The following is a 21,058-nucleotide window of genomic DNA, read 5'->3' as shown; positions in this document are numbered from 1 at the left end:
TATTATGGCAAGTGATAGTTTTAAAAAGCAAATCAGGTTTCAGCTTTTTGTCTCACTGCTTTTAGAGATTATCAAAAAGGCCAAGTTAACCATGAAATCTCACCTAGAGATCTCACCTGTTCTTCTGAGACTTCCATCCAGAGAAATCTGGTTTGCTTCTCACAGAACTCTATATTTACAGAAAAATATCATTTTTTTCCTTCTCTAAATCTGATCAGTTATAATCATGTGATCATATCTAAATATCTGATTGGATATAATTAAATATGAGATAATCAATACAAGTGCAAATAAGGCCATCAGCACATGCATATGAGTTACCTCTGATATAGCAAGGTAAGAAGGCCAATCTCAACTCGTGTGTGTGTGTGTAAAGTGTCGCCAATTCGCAGCTGACTTATGGCAACCCCCTTTTTGGGGTTTTCATGGCAAGAGACTAACAGAGGTGGTTTGCCAGTGCCTTCCTCTGCACAGCAACCCTGGACTTCCTTGGTGGTCTCCCATCCAAATACTAACCAGGGCTGACCATGCTTAGCTTCTGAGATCTGACGAGATCAGGCTAGCCTGGGCCATCCAGGTCAGGGTAATCTCAACTCTTAACCTCTATTAAAAAGCCATTAATCTTTTTTCTGTAACTGTTTCAACTAACTGTCCAAGGGGAAGGTAGCTCTGTGCAACAGAGTTCGTTGACACTTGAAAAGTCCTTGAACTCTCAGTCAACTTGCAAACTCAGCAAGAAAAGAGGAGTGATATCATTGCTGCTGCTACAGTTGCTCCTAGTTGGGGTGGCAGGGAAAACTTGGATCATTGTTAACCGTGGAGAAAACTTGATGGTTAGGGTTGCCAGCTCCAGGTTGGGAAATACCTAGAGATTTTGGGGGTGGAGTCTGAGGAGGGCGGGGTTTGGAGAGGGGAAGGGACTTCAATGCCATAGAGTCCAGTTGCCAAAGCAGCCATTTTCTCCAGGGGAGCTATCACCTGGAGATCAGTTGTAATGGCGGGGGATCTCCAGTCACCCTATTGATGGTGGTGTGCAGAGTTGGCCTCCATAAGCACTTCCAAGCAAAAGTGCTCGCAATTTCAATGGCAGCACAAAGCACAGCAGGGAGAAGAGTGGTGGACTGTAGGGTGTGGCCCTCTCTGTTCCAGTCTGCTGCTCCAAACAGAAGGCATCACAAAATGGAGGTAGGAGGAATGCAGATTGTATGGCTACTTATCAGCTACTACAGCTCAAGGAGAAGAGTCCTCTAACATTTCTAGATAGAAACTGACATGTCAGTGTAATGGAAGAAGATTGAGAGGCTAAACCAAGAACCAAGAGACACCTTCAGCCACAGCAACTCATCTTCAGCATGTTTCTTGCTGCCTCCTAGGTTTGCCAATTGCCCAATGGGGGCAGGCAAAAGCCCAGCAATCCATCGAGCTGCCCGCCGACCTGCTGAGTGTTGGCGGGCAAAAGAGAGCCAGGTAGAGGGGGAAGTGTGCAATGCACGCACAACCCATGCATTGTGCCAACGTTGCTTCTGGGTTTACCCAGAAGCGACGCTGATGCTCTAGCAACCTCTGCCGAAACTCTAATATGAAAACCATAGAGTTTTGGCGGAGAATGCTAGAGCTTCTGTGTCACTTCCGGGTAAACCCAGAAGTGAGGTCAGTGCATTGTGTGGGGTGCGCGCATATCACGCAACCCCAGCCACGCCCCCCGCAAAACTTCCGCCGATGGAGCAAAGGGGCCTGGCAACTCTACTGCCTCCTGACCTATGCTGGGTTATGGCTGCATATATCTAGCCTCATGTCAAGCATTGGCGACACCAGGTGAAGCCTACCAACTGAACTCTGTCCCTAATCTTGCATGCTGTTTCAAGCAGAACCAACTCCATGCAAGCTGAGACTTGCATTCTAGAATCTTCTGTAAATTCACAACCTTTTGACTTGTATGTTGCTCTGCAGGTACAACCTGGCTGCATCTGGAAAACTTATTTATTGACTGGGTTTAGTTGACCCAATACAGAAACCAAAAAGTCAGTAGTGGAAAATTAGAACCTTTCGAGGCTATGGTGTTAGGCAGGAATTCTTGTGCGTGAGGGAGTGTTTCAAGAATCTGCTTTGCCTTCAGGAAAGAACAACAGAAAAACCAGAAATCCGCCAAATCAGTATGGGAGCAGCGGACAAGTGAGATGCGGAAGCAGAACCTGATGACAAGCCGGGAAGCACTATACAATGAAATGGACCCTGAGGATCGCTGGAAGGTCAGTTATGCCCGGCAAATGCGGCCAGATATGAAAACCCACTTAGACCGGCCACTAGTGGTAGATCCTCAGGAGAATCGTAACAACAACACCAACAAGACACGTCCCAGTGAACCACCCCTGGACCAACATTTTGGACAACAGCGGCCTGAGGAATTCCTACGAAAGCCCCCTCGCTACCATGAGCATGCGCGTGATCCTCATGCTTACGAGCGTCCTGACTCGGGTAGCTTAGAGCCGCGACGCCCACGGAGCAGCAGCAAAGAGATCGACTTTAACCAGGAAGGCAGGTACCATGAGATTGACTACCCCAGCAAGGAGCACAATGCAATCATTGAGCGTGGTTATCGTGGTGACTGTGACTCAGAGCGCATCAAAGTCTTGGACCCACATCGCCACCACCGAGGCAGCAAAGAGAGCCGGAGTGGGTCTCCCCGTGCAGCCGATGGCGATCGGGAACACCGGCGGCATCGTGCTCACCGCCGGACACCAGATGAGGGAGGCGGTGAGGAGACTGGCAAAGGTGAGCGCCGGCCTCGGCACCGTGAGGGGAGCAGGCCTGCGCGGGGTGATGTTGATGGGGAGCAGCCTGATGGAGAAAGGCGCCGACGGCACCGGCATACTGCACAGTCCACCTATGACGCTGATGGCAAGGAGCGCCGGCACCGGCGCAGGAAGTGAGTAAGGGTAGAAAAGAGGCATGATTATTGGAGGCTTCTCTAACGTTGTTTCCTCATACCACCACCAAAACCTTTCAGAATATTCATTTGTTTAAGCTTGTGTTTTAAGTTTTGAGATCTGTAGAGAAATTCCTTACTCTGTGGAACATGCTCGGGTTTGCTAAATTGTGGAACTCCCTGCCCCAGGATGTGGTGATGGCTGCCAACTGGGAAGGCTTTAAGAGGGGAGTGAACATGTTCATGGAGGATTGGGCTATTAATCAAAATGACCATGGCTATTTGTCAAAATGAATACTAGTCATGATGCATACCTATTCTCTCCATGATCAGAGGAGCATGCTGAATATATTAGGGGCTGTGGAGCACAGGCAGGATGGTGCTGCTGCAGTTGTCTTGTTTGGGGGCTTCCTACAGGCACCCTGGTTGGCCACTGTGTGAACAGGCTGCTGGACTTGATGGACCTTGGTCTCATCCAGCATGCCATTTCTTATGTTTCCCTATGTTCTTAAACCTAGTCAGAGGCCTCAGGAGGATTAAAAAACCTCCATTGAGGTTGGCATTTGTGACCTGCCTTTCTGCAAAGATAGATCAGAAGTCATTTTGCAGATGCCTGCCAAAAATCTTAGTAGGTGGGGCCTCTTTCCGGAAATAGCCACTCTGCTTACTTTCATTGGAACCAGTAGCTCATAGAAGAAGTGGGTGAAGTTTATCTTGGTTTCTAAAGAGAACAGTCCACATGGCTGACCTGGTAGAGGGCTGGGCAGCAGAAGCTTATTTTTTAGTGGCAGGAGGCAGATACTATAACTGGAGATGTGGCGATGGACTGATAACTTTAATGGTTGGGTTGGAGGCGAAGTATGGTTAATATGTGCACACAGGGTAGTCTTGTTGAGCTGAAAATGCATGGATTAGGATAATATAGAATGTTTGAATATCATGTCTACTTTGTTGGTAGGCAGTGTACAATAATGCTCACAGTGGGTTGGCTGCAACAATGATGTGGCCATTACAAAAACTGGATGTTTGAAATCCCGCTTGTTTCTGCTGTGTGTATTTTAGTGACCAGTAGGCCATACTGTGTTGATCTGTGATCTACCTTTTTTTCTTGCATACTACAGAGAGAACCAAGGCTCCGGCCTTCCACCTGGACCAAACCTGTCTACCACACGGCCAATTCAACAAGATATGGGGCGCATAGATCCCCCAGTGGCTGAGGATATTGACAACATGAAAAACAATAAGCTGGCAACCAACGAGACCTCAAATCCTCACCCCATCAGCCACCCGCAGAATCTTACCAAAGGAGGCAGTCACTCGAACTCCACGCCAAGTCACACCCCTCAAAACCTACCCGTCCCCTTAGACCAGCCACTCCCTAACTCTCAGAATTCTGCCGGTCGTCGTGTGCCCAACAACCCTGGCAATCCATCCAACCCAGGACCCCCTAAGAACCCCGAGAACAGCCTCATCGTTACCAACCCCACCACCCAGAACAACCCACCCCAAACTGTTAAGAAACCAGAGCACACGGCAGTGGAGATCCCACCCACTTTCCCACCACCTATTAACAATGCTATCATGCAAGGTGAGCATCAAATGCGCTGCATCCTCAGAGCTAGATAGTTGTCACGGGGGGAGGCTTTGTTTCATTTAAGGAGGCAATAGGAACTACGGGTTATGGATGGGCCAAGCTGGAGTCATAAAATGCCCACATGGGGGAAGAAGTAAATACGATCCACTCTTTGATTTAGTAGCTGTGACAGCAGGTTATGTTACATCCAAGCCAATAGTACAGCTCACTGACATTCTGTGTGTGAGTCAGCCCTTATGATTCTTTGCATGTCTTTTCCTTTGGATGTGGGTATGTATTTACATACCCCCTTCAGTGTCTGCGTTTATTTATTGATATGTCTGTACATCCTTGGAGTCCTGCTGATATGTAGGATCTCTTTGGATGAGCATATAGGTATCTGCAACAGCAGCCTGAGAATAGGGCTGTTGTCATACAATGAGGAAGAAAAGTCACCATACACTGAACTGTCAATGCCCCATGCACCGAGTAGGATGGAAACACTCTGTACCTGGCAGATACCACATAAATATACTACATTTATTAAATATTAGTACTCTGGGTTGTAAGTGCCTTTGAGCTTTTTATGGAAAGGCAGCATACAAATGGAGTAAGTAAATGAATACATATTTGGGGCTCTGTGTTTGTGTAAACATATTCCTATGTACCAGTCCATAACAGAAAATATACACCTATCTACGCACTCCTACAAGGTTACAAAAAAACGCATAGTACAGCCAAAATGCTATATCAAAATATATTCAGTATGTGTGCTCACACTAGTACATAAACAACAACACAACCCCAGTAGTGCACATACATAAATCTTAAACACATCAAGAGTCTTATTACATAATTATTTCAATATTGGCTAAATGCCTAAATGTATCTCTTCAATAGTCTAAGACCAGACAAGTTTTCCAGTGATGGGTGAACGCCTAAATATGTAACCAAAACAGTCCAAGAACATACACAAGATGGAAATTATCCTCCAGAGGCACTCAAGCCATTTCGTACTAAGTACTTCCTCAGTTTCTTTTCATTCCTTGCTGTTTCTTTGGTTCCGTATTGCACCTATGCAAGCATCTCACAATATGGCACGCAGCTTACAAGATTTACCGTTCCTTCTGGATACCTGTTTGTAAGCTACATTGCCCTTCTAAGTTACCAATCAAAAGAGTAGTCTATAAAAGAGGGTTAATGCCATCTATGGAATAGGACTGTTAGTCTCAGTTTGTGGTTTGCATATCCCACTCACCTGGAGACTACCTGGATGGTTATCTCCCGGGAAGAGTCTGCAAGAAGAAGAGAAACATAGAATTCATCAGATCTTCCTGAAAAAACTGACAGGATGGGGACAATGTACTGGGATTTAATATCATTATAGAAAGGGCAGTGCAAGAAGACATGCTCTATAGTTTCCACTTACCCTGTTTTGCATGGACAAAGTCGTTGGGAAAGATACACCGATATTCATCCACCCTGCATTATACTAAATATTTCCAATCCACAGACTATCTCACATTTCTTGAAATTCCTGATAGGTCACTAAACAACAAATAGTTTGGGGGCATTTTATGAGCCAGAACCCACTTCATCAGACCTCTCCCTATGGTTCTCCCATCCCCTCTGGTCTGGACCTCCTGAAATGGGTCAACTGCAATAGAACTAGGCCATTCTGCAGCTCAACACGAGCTTCACTTTATCCAGCATCGGCTGAACCCTTACTAAGTAGGCAAAGAAACACTTTGAGACTGACCGCACTCTCTTTGTACTTCTCCTGCTTGTCAGTGAATAAGAATGCCAACCCCGAGCCTCTGCCCAAGAAGGAGGAAGAGAAAAAGGAGGAAGACGATGATGACGGAGGAGAGAACGGGCCCAAGCCCATGCCCCCATACAGCTCCATGTTCATCCTTTCCACCACTAACCCGTGAGTGTTTGTTGGACTTTGCAGAAGTGGAACAGGTAGCCAAAATGTGGGTACCGCAGTCCACACAACATTAGAATAAGACAATGGGTTAATTGACTGGGTCTTTCCATATTGGTGATTTGTTTCAAAGGAGCGGCTCTTGATATTGCAAGGGCTGGATTTTTGGAGCACTGATTTAGGCAGACTACCGGACCGTATGTATTTACACAAAGGAAGAGGAGTATCATACGGGTTGGGTTCATACGACTGATCCAGAAAAATGCTAGGAGATACTAGGAGGACTGGCATATGATCCAGAACCCAAGACTGGGGACGGATAGTAGCCAACAAATATTGACACAACAAGGGGAAGGTACCCATCTGCCTGGCACTGATGCCTCGTAATAAAGCACGCCTTTGCCTATTTGTCCTAGGTTCCGGCGTCTGTGCCATTACATTGTCAATCTGCGCTACTTTGAGATCACCATCCTGATGGTGATTGCCATGAGCAGCATTGCACTAGCCGCTGAAGATCCTGTGCAGCCTAGCGCTCCCCGTAACAACGTAAGTTCTGTCTACAGCACCTTACCTTCTGTGCATCTCCATTGAAACTCGTGTTCTTCCACTTCCTAGCTATGGAGATGAAGCTTCGGGGACTGAAACAAACTTACCTGTTTATGTTTTTCTGCAATTTTTTTAGCTTCATACTGACTTTCAAAGGGGCCCAAAGGATTTGAAACCCAATGTAAACAACGATTAAGGTTTAATGCCAAATGTTCCTTGGGGGTGACAATTCTCAGCTGAGCTGGATCCAGGCATGATGGAGAAGTGCCTGGCTACTTCTTCTGCCTCCCTCTGATGTCCCCTTCCTTGGCATTTGGAAGGAGGACGCTCAGCGTGGTGTAGTGGTTAAGAGCGGTGGTTTGGAGTGGTGGAGTCTGATCTGGAGAACCGGGTTTGATTCCCCACTCCTCTACATGAGTGGCGGAGGCTAATCTGGTGAACTGGATTTGTTTCCCCACTCCTACACATGAAGCCAGCTGGGTGACCTTGGGCTAGTCACAGCTCTCTCAGCCCCACCTACCTCACAGGGTGTCTGTTGTGGGGAGGGGAAGGAAAGGTGATTGTAAGCCGGTTTGATTCTTCCCTAAGTGGTAGAGAAAGTTGGCATATAAAATCCAACTCTTCTCCACCTCCTCCTCCTCCTTCTTCAACTGGGTCCAGCATGTTGAAGAGGTGCTTGGCTGCTTTCTGCCCTCCCTCATAGGTACAGTCAGTTCTGAAAAGCCTCACATTTCAGAGGGGACAGAATATGCCCCTCTGGATACTTAAAACATTCCACCCCAGACTGGCCAAAATATCCCTGGACGCTCATATTATTGCCAAGAAAGCAAAGCTCCCTTCTCACTGGCGTCATTTCCACTGCAATCACTGTAACTATGTTTGTGCTTTTTAGGAAGCCTGTATATTAGGCCCTGTGTTTTTTTAAATACAGTTGTGCACGATATATAATAAAATTAGATTTATTGGTTACTATATTAGAAAGTGTTTAGCTCGACCCCTTTGGTTTCTACTGTTTACTTCATGAGCTAGTTTGCGGGCACAGACCTGGAGGGAAGCTGAACCGTGTCCCATTAAGGAGGGCTGCAAGGCCTTCACGAACTTCTTTATCATAGCAGAGAAGGGAGCTCTGGTGGGAGAAAGGATCTTGCTTTGTTGCCGTCTTTCTCATTTCTAGGACAAATTAGCCAATAAAATGGAGGAATAATGATCATTTCTCTGGTGTGTGTGTTTCAGTTCAAAGTAGCAGCAGGGTGAGTGGAGGAATCAGACTGTGTGATCTGGGGGAAGGAAGCTTTATGCTTTCCTTTGCATTCTTCTCCCAACTCCACATAATTGTAGACACCTCTGGCGATTCTTCCCCCTCCCTAAAAGGCAGGCTGAGCTGTGGGTGATTCTCTTCTGCTCCCCCCCCCCCAAAAGCATGAGTAATTCTGGAAAGGAATATCACAATACCTTTAACATTTTTTAAAAAAAACCCTCATTGTATTTTCAGAGCCTCTGACGATTCTCTCCCTTCTGTCTAAAAGGCAGGTGATTCTCTTCTGTTTATGCTAAGTGTTCTCAGGGACTGGCCACGGTGTTCATCAACAAATGAAAAGAGTAGCTGACCAGCACTAGCCTTTCACTGAAGTCCTGCAATTACCCATTTCCCCCTTCAGACACAAGAAACTGCTTGTATGGATAGCATCCTGCCCAGGAAATACCATTTATACAGGTTTAAAATAGAGCAGATTTTTGTTTGTGAGAAAAATGGGTTGTTAATGGTCTGTGCACGATGTCATGTAGAAACATAGGGGAAAACATACCAGTTGGGCCGTAGAAATGTGAGAAATCCTTGATGTGGAAGCAACCCTCATCCTGATTCTATAACATTATCCATAATATTACAGTCTATTGAAAGAGAAGCAATTGGAGATGCTACGGAAGTAGACAGGGATAAGCAAAAAGCCTCTTCCCATCTTTATGACTTCCACAGAAAGGCAGCTGGGGTTTAAATAGGTTAAGAGAGAGGCAATGGCAGAAAGGGGAGGGGGAGAACAGAAACCATGACCTGGCTCTGCAAGCAGCTTACGCTGCACTTTCTTTTTTCAAGAGCTTTGCTGGGCAGGTTCAACGCAACATCCCCGAGGAAAAATGAGCGAAATAATTAGAGCAGCATCCCCACCGGGATGGGAAGGAGGGCAGGCTGCTACTCCAGATCCTGTATTGCGGGTGCTAATAAAAGGAGCCTTTGTGCTAGGATTAGAGTAGAAATAATGAAATACGTCCTGATCACCAAAGGATCCCAAATCCATTTAACAGAGGAACGGAAGGATCATAGGGCCCAGAGCAGGCATCCGGCTTCCATGCCTCACAGCTGGAATCATTTACCTCAAGGAGATATAGGTCTTTTATGCATGGCTGTTTCCTTCGCCGTCACCCCTCCAACGACTTCGGGTCTTTGTTGTGATTCTGCATGCCGTTTCTGACTGTCAGAGGTCGCCTCGCTGTCCCCCAGCCTTTCCCCGCGTTTTGCCTGCGTTTTCAGACTTGTTTTATCTCGAATTTGAAAACGCAGGCAAAATGTGGGGAAACGCAAGGGGAGAGCGAGGCGACCTCTGATGGTCGGAAACGGCGTACGGAATCACAACGAAGACCTGAAGTCATCAGAGGGGTGACAGCAAGTGAAACAGCCACGCATAAAAGACCGTAGTCCTCCCTCCAGTGCAGGTAGAAGGCAATGCTGCAAAGTGATTGCTCGCTGAAAGCACAGCTGTAGCTTCCCAGGCTTCAGCATCAAATGATCTCGCAACCTTGCCAGAAATTTGTAGGAAATGAAGCAAAATCTAAGGAGAAAAGTGTATTAAATCCTGTGAACTTTGGATAAGGCCTTGGGGTGTTTTCTGTACTACCACTAACAGGGGTGAGGCGGTTGGGCATTGTGTTAAAATAATTTGGAGGTAGATTAATGTTTATTTACTTTTTAATGAATTGCGTGACTGCCATTAGTGAGCTGTGCACCTCACAGTTCATTAGCTCCACGGCACCTTCTCTGTTTCCTGGGAGCCCACCCCTGCTCATCTTGATGTCATCAGCACCACAAGAATTCCTCACTTCCTTCTGTTTGTGTCCCCAGTCCCCGAAAAGAGCTTTTCTTACACTAAACTGGAAAAGCTTCCTCTCTTGCTTTCAACCATTTACAGTCGGATATTCATCCCATTCCTAACAGCAACAAGATGGGCTGTTGGTGATAGCTTTATAATAATGGTCTGTTGGTGATAGCTTTACAATAAGAACTCTTTATCATGTTGATGGTACTGGAACCATAGAATCATAGAGTTGGAAGGTGCCACCAGGGTCATCTAGTCCAACCCCCTGCACAATGCAGAAAATTCACAACTACCTCCCCACCCCAACCCACCCCCAATTGACCCCCTACTCCATGCCCAGAAGATGGGGAACCCTCCAGGATCCCTGACCAATCTGGCCTGGAGGAAAATTGCTTCCTGACACCCATGTAAGAAAGGGCCACAAGAGCCAAACACTGATGCAACCCTTCCTGCCCTCCCTCTCATGTTCTGCCTAACTTCACAGAATCAGCATTGCTGGGAAGTTAGATATACAAAATCCTAATCTGAAGCGACGATCAGTCTCCATTGTGATATTGAAACATCTCATAAACAGGTAGAAGGATAACTGGAATTCCCTATGGATTACTTCAGTGATTCTGGGTAGCTTATGGGGTCTTTTATGCTTGTTACTTTGAGCTTTTTCCTGAGTGCTGCCATTTGAAATGTATTTATGCATAGGTTTTGCTCCCATCATAGTGGCCTTAGCTCAGGAGTAGAGGTCTGGCTGGGCCACAAATTTGGTTAGGATTCATGTCTCCAGAGGTGGTGGCGAGGCCTGAACTGGCTTATCTGTACACTGTTACTGTATCTATACTTCTTTCCTCCCTATAGGTTCTCCGTTACTTTGACTATGTCTTTACAGGTGTCTTCACCTTTGAAATGATTGTTAAGGTTAGTAATTTGGGGTGGGGAGTTGGACTGGGCTTGGGTTTGTAATCCCAGGGGGACTATGGTAGAGTATGCGGTTTGTTTACCTGGCTGTGGAACACAGAATTGCAAACCACAGGACCATATGTAGGCAAGGTTGAAGTGGAGTCAAATATTTATTTGTTTGTTTGTTTGTTTGTTTTTGCGACTTGTAGCCCACCCTCCCCGGCTAAGGCCAGGCTCAGGGCGGGTAACATCATTTAAAATACATCGATAGTAATAAACAATAAAATTGACAATAAATTCTAAGTTTAAAACAATAAAATCCCAGTTAAAATAGCCCTAAACTCGAAGCTCAAGGTGGCGCCCAATTGCACCCATATTGCCCGAGACAAGCAAACCAGCAAACATCATAAGAGCAAATGTTAGTATTTGGGGATCACAACAAATATCCTCCCCACTTCCAAGGAAACCTTTTCTGACAGCTGTTCACTGCCATTCTCCGTTGCTCCTTCAGTGCCCATTTACTTTGCTATCATTGCATGATGCTGCTAAGGGATCACATTGGGAGAGTCATGACATTGTAACGCTACGCAGCTCATCAGATCTGGTGACGTGGCAGAATCACTTAAGGCAAACAAAGCTTCATTGCCCTCAATCTGAGAGGGGAGAGAGGGTGCTTCCGTGTCGCAGTGCCAGTGGGGACCCTTTCACATTGTGCAAGTTTCTTTGCAGCACAGGACGGGGTGGCAGTGCCAGTGGGAACCCTTTCACATTGTGCAAGTTTCTTTGCAGCACAGGACGGGGTGGCGGCATCAGCTCCGTCGTCATGGTGACGGGGATGCGTCCCTTCTCAGCCAGCAAATACTTTTGTGTTTTTTTAGCCTTCCCCTTGAAATTCTGCTGAATAGGAAAAGCCGTTTTCAGGCCAGGGGCTACGAAAATGTGCATTAAAAAAAATCTGCCTCCCTTTTCAGCTCAGCCCTAGGCTGAAGTACAAGCATGGCTGGTGAGGAAAGGCTGGTGCCCGGGCCGTGAGGCAGATCTGATTGTTCAGCCACTGATTGAAATTCAGTTGTCACAGGCAACACAAAACAAAGCATGCTCATTTCCCATCGGTAAGGTGAGGTGTCACGATCAGCTGGCTGCAGGCTTGACTAGCCTCTGCAGTCTGTGTTTGAACAGGAAGGAGGAGCAATAAACGTTTTCTACCAGTGTCCCTCTGCCCTTCTCCCCCAGTTATCACCTCTTTCTCCTTCTGACTGATCCATGCAGGCACAGCTCATTTTCCTTTGCTAGCACAAGTCCATTGGCATCATCCAAAGAGCTGAGCTGATATTACGATAATCTGCTTTGCCAAAGCAGCATGTAGAGCTGTCTGCTGCCAGCCCCCTCTCCTCCTCAGCAAAAAGCCAGCTATGAACACTGAAAATTATGAGTGCAAATTCAAACGCACACCAATTTAGGGTTAAAATAAATGAGACCCTGGGAAACTTCGTAATTGGATGTTCCCAGCATCTTTTAAAGTACAGTTACACACCAGCCATACGGGAAGTGGGGAAGGGGTTTAATGCTTTCACTTCCGCACATTTTCATAAATAGAAACTGAACTCTTGACGATGTTGCAGATCTTTAAAGAAAACTGAGATTACTAATTTGAATGCTAAAATGAGGTGCACTTTTAGGCTAGAAACTGGATACCCAAAATGGCATGTCTGTGTAAATAGTGTCTTTCCTCTTGCTGCTGTAATCTATGCCCTTACCATAATTGCTTAAAAGGGAAATATATCTAAGTTACTGACAATCCCAAACATAAATTGCTTCTTTTGACTCGCGGTAGCCTGTGCTGTCTCGTGTGCGTTGGACTTGCTTGTATGTGTGATTGATAACTACTCGATGAAACCATAGCGCCTGATGGATAAATGCAGTAGTTCTTTAAGCATATTTTCCTGGAAATAAGCCTTAGTATAAATCAGTGGAACTTAGTTCTGGGTAAACATGGTGAGGATTGAGTTACAAAGGCTTTTTCAGGCATTAGATCTTTAAAAAACAAAAACAATTCTGGAAGCTCAATGACATTTTGAGGGCAGCTTCATTGATTATAGAAGAGATCGGTCTCTGCATTCTGTGGTTGCCAAGCAGGTGTTTCCCACATGACTGCATGCATGTATCTCCCCTTCAGATACAACAAAATGCAAGGTTGATACATGGTAAAAAATGCTAAGACTGTAACCTGTGTATTTCCCCCAACAATGCAAATAACAGCTCCGTGGGGCAGTTTGAAGTCAGGGCATCAGTGTGATGCAAGAAAAGTTAAACACTAGGGTTGCCAACTGCCAGGTAGTAGCAGGAGATCTCCTGCTAATTCAACTGATCTCCAGCCAATAGAGATCAGATCACCTGGAGAAAAATGGCCGCTTTGGCAATTGAACTCTGGCATTGAAGTCCCTCCCCTCCCCAAACCCCACCCTCCTCAGGCTCCGCCCCAAAAATCTCCCGCTGGTGGTGAAGAGGGATCTGGCAACCCTATTAAACACCCCTCTCCCCACATCATAATCCTAAACCAAAATAAGCCCTAGCATAGCTGCTGTTTGCCTTTAAAGACACTGGAAAGATCCAATTCAATTCAATTTAATACAAACCTTTATTGGCATAGAGGAAAGATCCAGTCGCTGATGTCTAGTTAGGCCTTGAAGATAGTCATAACCAGAACTATGCACAGTGCCTCAAGCGTGTAACTTGATTTGTTTTGGTTGTTTCTGCAGATGATAGACTTAGGACTGGTTCTCCATCAAGGTGCCTATTTCCGGGACCTGTGGAACATCCTGGATTTCATTGTGGTCAGTGGAGCACTGGTGGCATTTGCCTTCACGTGAGTTTCTTTAAGGAGCTGTAACGCTTGCCTTCACTTTTTTCTCCAGGAAGCCCAGCATCTTTCTCTTTCATGGAAAAGATCTCTTCCTTGAAGCTTGCTGCATGATGGATTGTGTCACTAGATTTCAACACACAGGCAACCTGGCCCCACTGCCCTTTTGCCTTGTCTCTTTTCCTCTCTCGGTGCCACTAGAAGTCTTCATAGAGCATGGACACTTCAAATGTTCTCCCTTCTGGCTGGGGATGCCCCTCGCATGTGGAGCTTCCCCCAAGGGCCAAGCAGAGGAATGGCAGACTGCCTCTCTTACTCTTCACGAACTTTCAGGGTTGTGGGGAACTCGGCCAATTATTCCACAACAAAAATTAGCTCCTATTTTGCATTAAAGAATTAACAGCAGTAGAAGTTAGACTTTCAGGATATGGTGCTTCCTTGTGTAGCTACAAGGCGAAAACAAGACTGGCAAAGCAAATAATTCTCCCCCCGTCACAGCAAGGAATGATGCTATTATACTTCTGGCCAGGGTAGCGAAAACAGCTAATGAAATATAGCCCTAGTCGACATTTACAGTTATTACATTGAGGGTATGTCTGTATCGGTTCATTTTCTTGCAGTCTGTCACTGACGATAGCGGGAGTAGCTGCTGCAGTTTACACGCATCCAATATCTATTCCTAGATTGTCCTTGATTAATGTTATTCTTCAGGGTCCATTTGTAACCCAGACGCAGTGAAATATGTTCCAACCAAGTGTGCCAAGTTCAAAATGAATAACAAACTGTGACTGAAGCCCCCAACCCAAAATGAACACATGAACACATGAAGCTGCCTTGTACTGAGTCAGACCATTAGTTTATCAAGGCCAGTATAGGTCGTTTATGCGTGGGAGTTTTACCTGAGGTTCGTTGCTTGCTGGACCCACACTTTCCTGTTGGGAGACTATGCAGCAGCAGTCGCCAAACTCAAATCAAGTCCCCGACCCTTTAAATGCTGCTTTGTAATTGGCTTACTTTGTAGTGCTGAGAGAGCAAAGCCCTCTCCCCCGAAACCCAATGGCAGCATTAAAAAGTATTTTAAGAACAAAAAACAAAAAACAGAGCAATCTGAAAGGGGGGGGGGAGAAATCCAAGCCTCGTTTTGCTCTGAAAGAGCTCCCAGGAAGCAGGAAGTATTTGAATCCCAGCATCTTTATACCCTGCTTTGTAATTGGCTGTGAGAGAAAGCAAGCTTCCGTGTCCCATATTTTGCCTTATGTGTGGGGATTTCACCCGGGCTGATCTCAGGGGAAATGGAAGAATCAGGTTAACAGAGGAACAGAAGTCCCGGGATTTGTGAGGGCTGGCTGCGAGATCATCTCTAATGGATGGAAAACTCATGCATAACTCAAGGAACAACCGAGACAGACCAGGGGTGAATATGAGTGAAAGTACCCATGCATAAACAACCAAGGTCAGTAGAGTGTGTTCTGACTGGCAGCGGCTCTCCAGGGTCACAGGTAGTAGGTTTTTACGTTGCCTGTTGCTTGATCCTTATAACTGGAGATGCCAGGAATTGAACAGGGTACTTTCTGCATGTAAGGCAGATACAGTACCACTAATACCTTGGCTGGCTTGAGGTTCTCTTTCCCACATCAAAATGATTGGTGTGGGTCAATTGGGAGTAGGGTATCCAAATATAATTGTATAAATTCAGCATTATTAAAAATGTAAAATAAATATTAAAAATCTGAATCCACAGTCTTGACAGGAGGCAGCACACACAGACACACACAGACACACACAGGAACTACACTAAGATTAGTACCAGGATAGTGAAGAACAAATGATATGAAAACAAAGAGCTGCCGGTGCTGTTATATTCCCTTATTCATGTGAAAAGGAAAATAGGATCTCTGTAAACTACCTGTGGCAAAATAGGGTGTTGTAGATTAAACTGGGGGATCCTGGATTCTGTATCCAAGTTTGGGGATGAGTGAGTTAAAATTAATGTGAGCTGTAAATCAAGAACTTTGCATATTATATCCTGTTCGAGGAAAGTGTAATCTATAGGGATAGGACAACAGCAAAACAAGAAACCAGCACTTGTCTTATTCTCTTTCCCAGGTCTGTTGTTATAAGGTTCAGCAAGTCTATTCCCTTCTCTGCATCACAATTGGTCCATTTCATGGGCCATGTCTGAACTGGCCCTAGCTCCTGATTTCCTTTGCTCCTATTTGAAGAAAGGAAAGAGGACAGCAAACAGGAACTCGGTGGAGTGGAAAAAACAGACAGTGGCATCTTCTGTCTGCCATGTGAATATGGGGAGGGTATAATGATGACTGTGGAGGTTCACTGTACCTTGGCTAGGATCGGGACCTCTAATTGCTCCCGACGTCGTTGGTTCTAGAGGAACAGATGGGCATGCAATAGTTCGACCCCTCATAGGAATTATGGCCAGTTGAAGTGTTGTATTCCCTATTTAGCCAACACTGAGATCCCTCCCAGGTCCCTTCCAATTATTCTGGAGCGGCCCACACTTCATAAAAGGCCCCTTCTTACCCGGTTTTCAAATTTGCCTCGAGTTTTCTGTCTATAATCTCTAAGAGCTGTAGGAGATGGCACAGCAACCCAGAGGATGGATGGTGCAGTCAGCCTTTCCGCTGGAATATTTACCCCACTTCCACTACCTGCATGTTCTGCACCCATTCCCCAGCTCTCCACACATCAGCAGCTTCCTTCTGTAGTTCTGGATCTTCTGCATGGAGCTGGGAAACTGCCATGGTCTCCACAGAAGTATCTGCATCCTGCTACTCCACATAAGTAGGGGACTTGGGGCTGCTCTTTCCAGTTTGGGTAGGTAGCATTGTCACCTAATTGGCCAGGCATGGAGATGTTTCAAGGTGTTTCCCCCCACTCCTATACCACACTCCTATGACCCCATGGTGTTCATAGTTCTGTTTAACCCTGGTGGAGGAGCCCAAACATAGACTGGGAGCAGGGAAATTAATTTCTGGCCAGCAGTTGTGAAATGCTAAGCTTTGGTGTCAGGCCTGCTTGGGTTGATGCGTGGTGAAGCATGTTGGAGGGTGTCAGGCCTGCTTGGGTTTATGCGTGGTGAAGCATGTTGGAGGGTCATGCCATTGCCTTTGGTTTCACGAAGAGCTAAAGGCCTGAGACAGGAAGCTCAGGCTGCGTGCTGTGACCCTTCTGTAACCCTGGCTGGTTTTATTTTTAGATCTTAATGGCATTTTTAGGTAAAGCAAGCCTTTCACACAGAAAACGCCTCTGGAGCTGTCTGTTATAGAATGGGGATGAGGGAAGAAAAACAGAGTTTCACTTACCTGTAACTGTTGTTCATCTGATGGATCTTCTATGCAGTAACACATTGGGACTGCACAGGCGCAGGCCAGCCACGGATAAGATTTGTCAGCTTCTAGCAAAATCTAAAAGAGAGTGCTCCCCCTCCCCTTGGGGCATGCAATCTCCCCGCCCATGGTCACATGACCCAAGGAGGAGGGAGCACTCTTCCCTCCAGTTCTCCAACCTGCCGCCATTGAACCGACCATTAGGCCAGGCCATCGGAACCACAGTCCCACAGCGCGGAAGGAGGGAGGGAATGTGTTACTGCATAGAAGATCCATCAGATGAACAACAGTTACAGGTAAGTGAAACTTGGTTTTTCATCTGAATGGCTTCTATGCAGTCCCACATTGGGAGAGTAGCAAACTCGCTTACCAGGACGGTGGGTGTGGGACAGTTACCGAAATAAAGATTGCAATACGGCACGTCCCACGGCTGCATCTCTTGCCGAGTCCTCATCCATAGCGTAGTGTTTCATAAACGTAGAGGGCGTGGACCAGGTGGCAGCCTTACAGATGTCCCGGAGATCTATCTTAGAGGAGAAGGCGATGGAAGCCGCATACGCTCTGGTAGAATGCGCTTTGATCATAGGAGGGCACTCCTGGTGAGCAAACTCATATGCCATCTTGATGGTTGACGTGATCCACCTCGAGAGGGTCTGAGGAGAAGCACGACAACCCTTGCGGTGCTGCCGAAGCAAAAAAAAAAAAAGGTTGTCATCTTTACGGAAGTCCTGAGACCTTTTAATGTAAAAGAGAAGGGCTCTGCGGACATCGAGGGAATGTAATGCCCTATCAGCATCGGAGGATGGGTGAGGGGAAAAAACAGGAAGGACAATGTCCTGTGGAAGGTGGAAGGCTGAGACAACCTTAGGTAAAAAGGAAATCTTGGGTTTCAATACCCCCCTATCCGAGTGGAACTGAGTATAAGGAGGGGAGTGGGAGAGTGCTGAGATGTCGCTCACCCTCCTTGCCGAGGTAATGGCGACCAAAAAGTCTGCCTTAAAGGATAGAAGGGCTAATTCATAGGTAGCTAACGGCTCAAACGGAGGTTTCATGAGCTGTGAGAGGACCAAGGAGAGACTCCACTGGGGAACTGATGGAGTAACGGGAGGATACAAATTATTGAGACCCTTCAAAATCTTTTTGGAAAGGGGGTGAGAAAAAACTGAGAAGGAGTCAATATCTGGGTGAAAAGCCGATATTGCGGCTAAATAAACTTTAATTGAAGAATTAGATAAACCAGCATCTTTTAGAGATAGAAGGTAATCAAATACAACAGACAGTGGGCAGTTGACTGGTGAAATAACTTTAGCCCAATCAGAGAAGCGTCTCCATTTAGCTTCATAAGATCACCGTGTGGAAGACTTTAGTGAGTGTAACAGAACTTTAGCTACCCTGTCAGACCACTGCCCTGGGGCATTACCCTCTAGGCTGCAAGCTGCAGATCGGGGGGGGGGGAGTGAGAGGGATCCTTCGGTAGAAGAATGTAATTCCCTTGTGCAAGTGACATGAGCACTGTGAACCACGATCTCCTGGGCCAAAACGGAGTGACAATGATGGCATCTGTCTTGTTGTAGTTCACTTTGGCCAATGCCCTGTGGAGCAGGAGGAATGGGGGTGGGGAGATAAAACAGGGCCCCGTTCCAAATTGCCTGGAAGGCATCTCCCATTGAGGCCGGACCGACTCCTGCCCTCGAACAGAACCTGAGACACACTGAGTTGAGGTGTGTGGCAAAAAGGTCTACTTGAGGGTAACCCCAAAGGCGGAATATCTGATGGAGGCACGCGCTGCTTAGGGTGAGCTCATGCTCTTGATTGGGAAATCGGCTCAGAGCATCTGCTAAGGTGTTGTTCTTGCCCGCAATGTGAATTGCTACAAGAGTAGCGCGGTGAGCTATGGCCCATTCCCAGATGTTGCTGGCTTCCTTGGATAGCGAAACGGACCCTGTGCCGCCCTGTTTGTTTAGATAGAACTGGGCAATGGAGCTGTCTGTGGCGATCTGAATGTGCTGTCCGTCCAGGTGCCCTGCGAATGAAGACAGAGCGAGACGGATGGCACGCAGCTCCAACAAGTTAATATGCAACCGGGATTCTAAGAGAGACCAGGTACCCCGGGCCGTAAGATTACCACAATGGGCCCCCCATCCTGATAGGGAAGCATCCGTGAAAAGGAATCGCTGGGGAGAAGGATGATGGAAGGGGACACCTGAAAGGATGTTGATATCGTGTGTCCACCATTGCAAGGAAGAAATGACATGTCTAGGGATGGAAAGGCGTTTGTGTTGGGGATCGACATTAAGCCTAAACGCCCAAAGGAACCAATTTTGAAGCGGGCGCATACGGAGACGTGCAAACTCCACTACAGCCGTAGTAGAGGCCATGAGGCCTAACAACTTCTGTATACAAAGGGCCGTTTGAAAACATTTTTGCGTAAACTGAGCCACCATTTTCTGGATGGCTCGGCCCTTTGCACAGGAAGGAAGGCTCTAGCTTGAGCAGCATCAATCCGTGCTCCAATGAAGGTCTGAACCTGTGCGGGTACGAGTTTAGATTTGGAAAAATTAACTAAAAGACCCAGGTTGTGGAGGACTGAAAGAATAAGGTCCACTTGTGTGGACAATTCTGACTGTGACTAACCCACTACCAGCCAGTCGTCAAGGTAGGGAAATAACACGCAACCCTTCAGGGTTAGATGGGCCACGGCATTTCGTGAATGTCCTGGGAGCTATGGACAACTCGAAAGGCAGAGCATTGTATTGATAACATTTCCCATTGCATTCAAACCTCAGGTACTGGCGACACTCTTTGTGAATAGCAATATGGAAATAGGCATCACGGAGATCTAACACCACGAACCACATATGTGAATCCAGTAGGGGAAGGACTTCCGGAAGCGTAAGCATATGGAACTTCCTGGTCTTAACAAAAACATTCATATCCTGGAGATCCAGGATAGGGCGTTTCCCCCCCTTTTATCAACAAGAAAGAAGCAGGAGTAAAACCCACGCTGTTGATCTGAAGGTGGGATCTCAGAAACGGCCCCCTTGGAAAGAAGAGTGTCAACTTCTTGCACAAGTAAGTCAGGAGCCGGCGAGTGGACATGGCCCGCAGGCCTGTATGGAGGCAAAGTATCAAATTCTATAAAGTAACCAACATTTATTATTTTGAGAACCCAAACATCGGTGGTAATAGCAAACCAAGAGTGATAGAAAGCCGACAGGCGATCAAGAAAACAAGTAGACATGACTAGTCATGCCTGCTTCTGTTTGTTAAAGAGGCCTGGAGAACCCCTGGGGCCTCTGCGGGCCCTCGATTTGGGTGGAAATTTCCTGTCTTGCTGCGGGCGGGGAAAGGACGGGCGGAAGGAGGACTGATGGAAAGAACCCTGGAAACGATAAGGGCGGGAAGGCTGATTGGTCTGACGACCAAAATAACGCCGTTTTATGGTAGGAGCTGGGGGAGCAATCCCTAGCGACTTAGCATTTATCTTGTTTTTCTTCAAGCGATCCAAGAAAGTATCAGTTTGGTCACTGACTAAGGATGTTGGCGGGAGGGAGACCGGCTCCTAGTGCAGTAACGGTGCCCATGAGATATCGGACTGCGTGAGTGATATGAACGGCTATGTCTGGTGATAGGCTGTTGAATGACTGAAGCATGTGGTTGAAGTGAACGGCAATGTCCAGAAGTTGACTGCTTGGACGATGTTTGAAGTTGAGGAGCGGCCGGCGAGTGATGTGAACGGCGGTGACCTAAAGAGTATTGAGTGGATGAAGACCGGTGAGACCTGGAGCGGCGAGAGTTGGATTGGTGTCGAGGGTATCGACTCCGACGGCTCCGGTGATCGGATCGGCTCTGACGGGATGAGCGGCTCCGACGGGAAGAGCGGCTCCTACGACGGG

General features: G+C 46.8%; 1 protein-coding gene across 1 annotated transcript in view; it reads left to right on the top strand.

Annotated features, from left to right (window-relative positions):
- The window catches only part of CACNA1A (calcium voltage-gated channel subunit alpha1 A), a 259,565-nt gene that overhangs the window by 124,224 nt on the left and 114,283 nt on the right, over positions 1-21,058 (top strand). Inside the window, exons 19-24 of the mRNA XM_056867234.1 lie at positions 2,117-2,926; positions 4,048-4,514; positions 6,291-6,429; positions 6,843-6,972; positions 10,914-10,973; positions 13,715-13,821. Coding sequence (XP_056723212.1) covers positions 2,117-2,926; positions 4,048-4,514; positions 6,291-6,429; positions 6,843-6,972; positions 10,914-10,973; positions 13,715-13,821 — 1,713 coding nt within the window. The remainder of the gene's footprint in view (positions 1-2,116; positions 2,927-4,047; positions 4,515-6,290; positions 6,430-6,842; positions 6,973-10,913; positions 10,974-13,714; positions 13,822-21,058) is intronic.

This window comes from Euleptes europaea, chromosome 1 (assembly GCF_029931775.1).
Source record: "Euleptes europaea isolate rEulEur1 chromosome 1, rEulEur1.hap1, whole genome shotgun sequence".
Taxonomy (NCBI): Eukaryota; Metazoa; Chordata; class Lepidosauria; order Squamata; family Sphaerodactylidae; genus Euleptes; species Euleptes europaea.
This window is presented reverse-complemented; position numbering and strand designations above follow the sequence as displayed.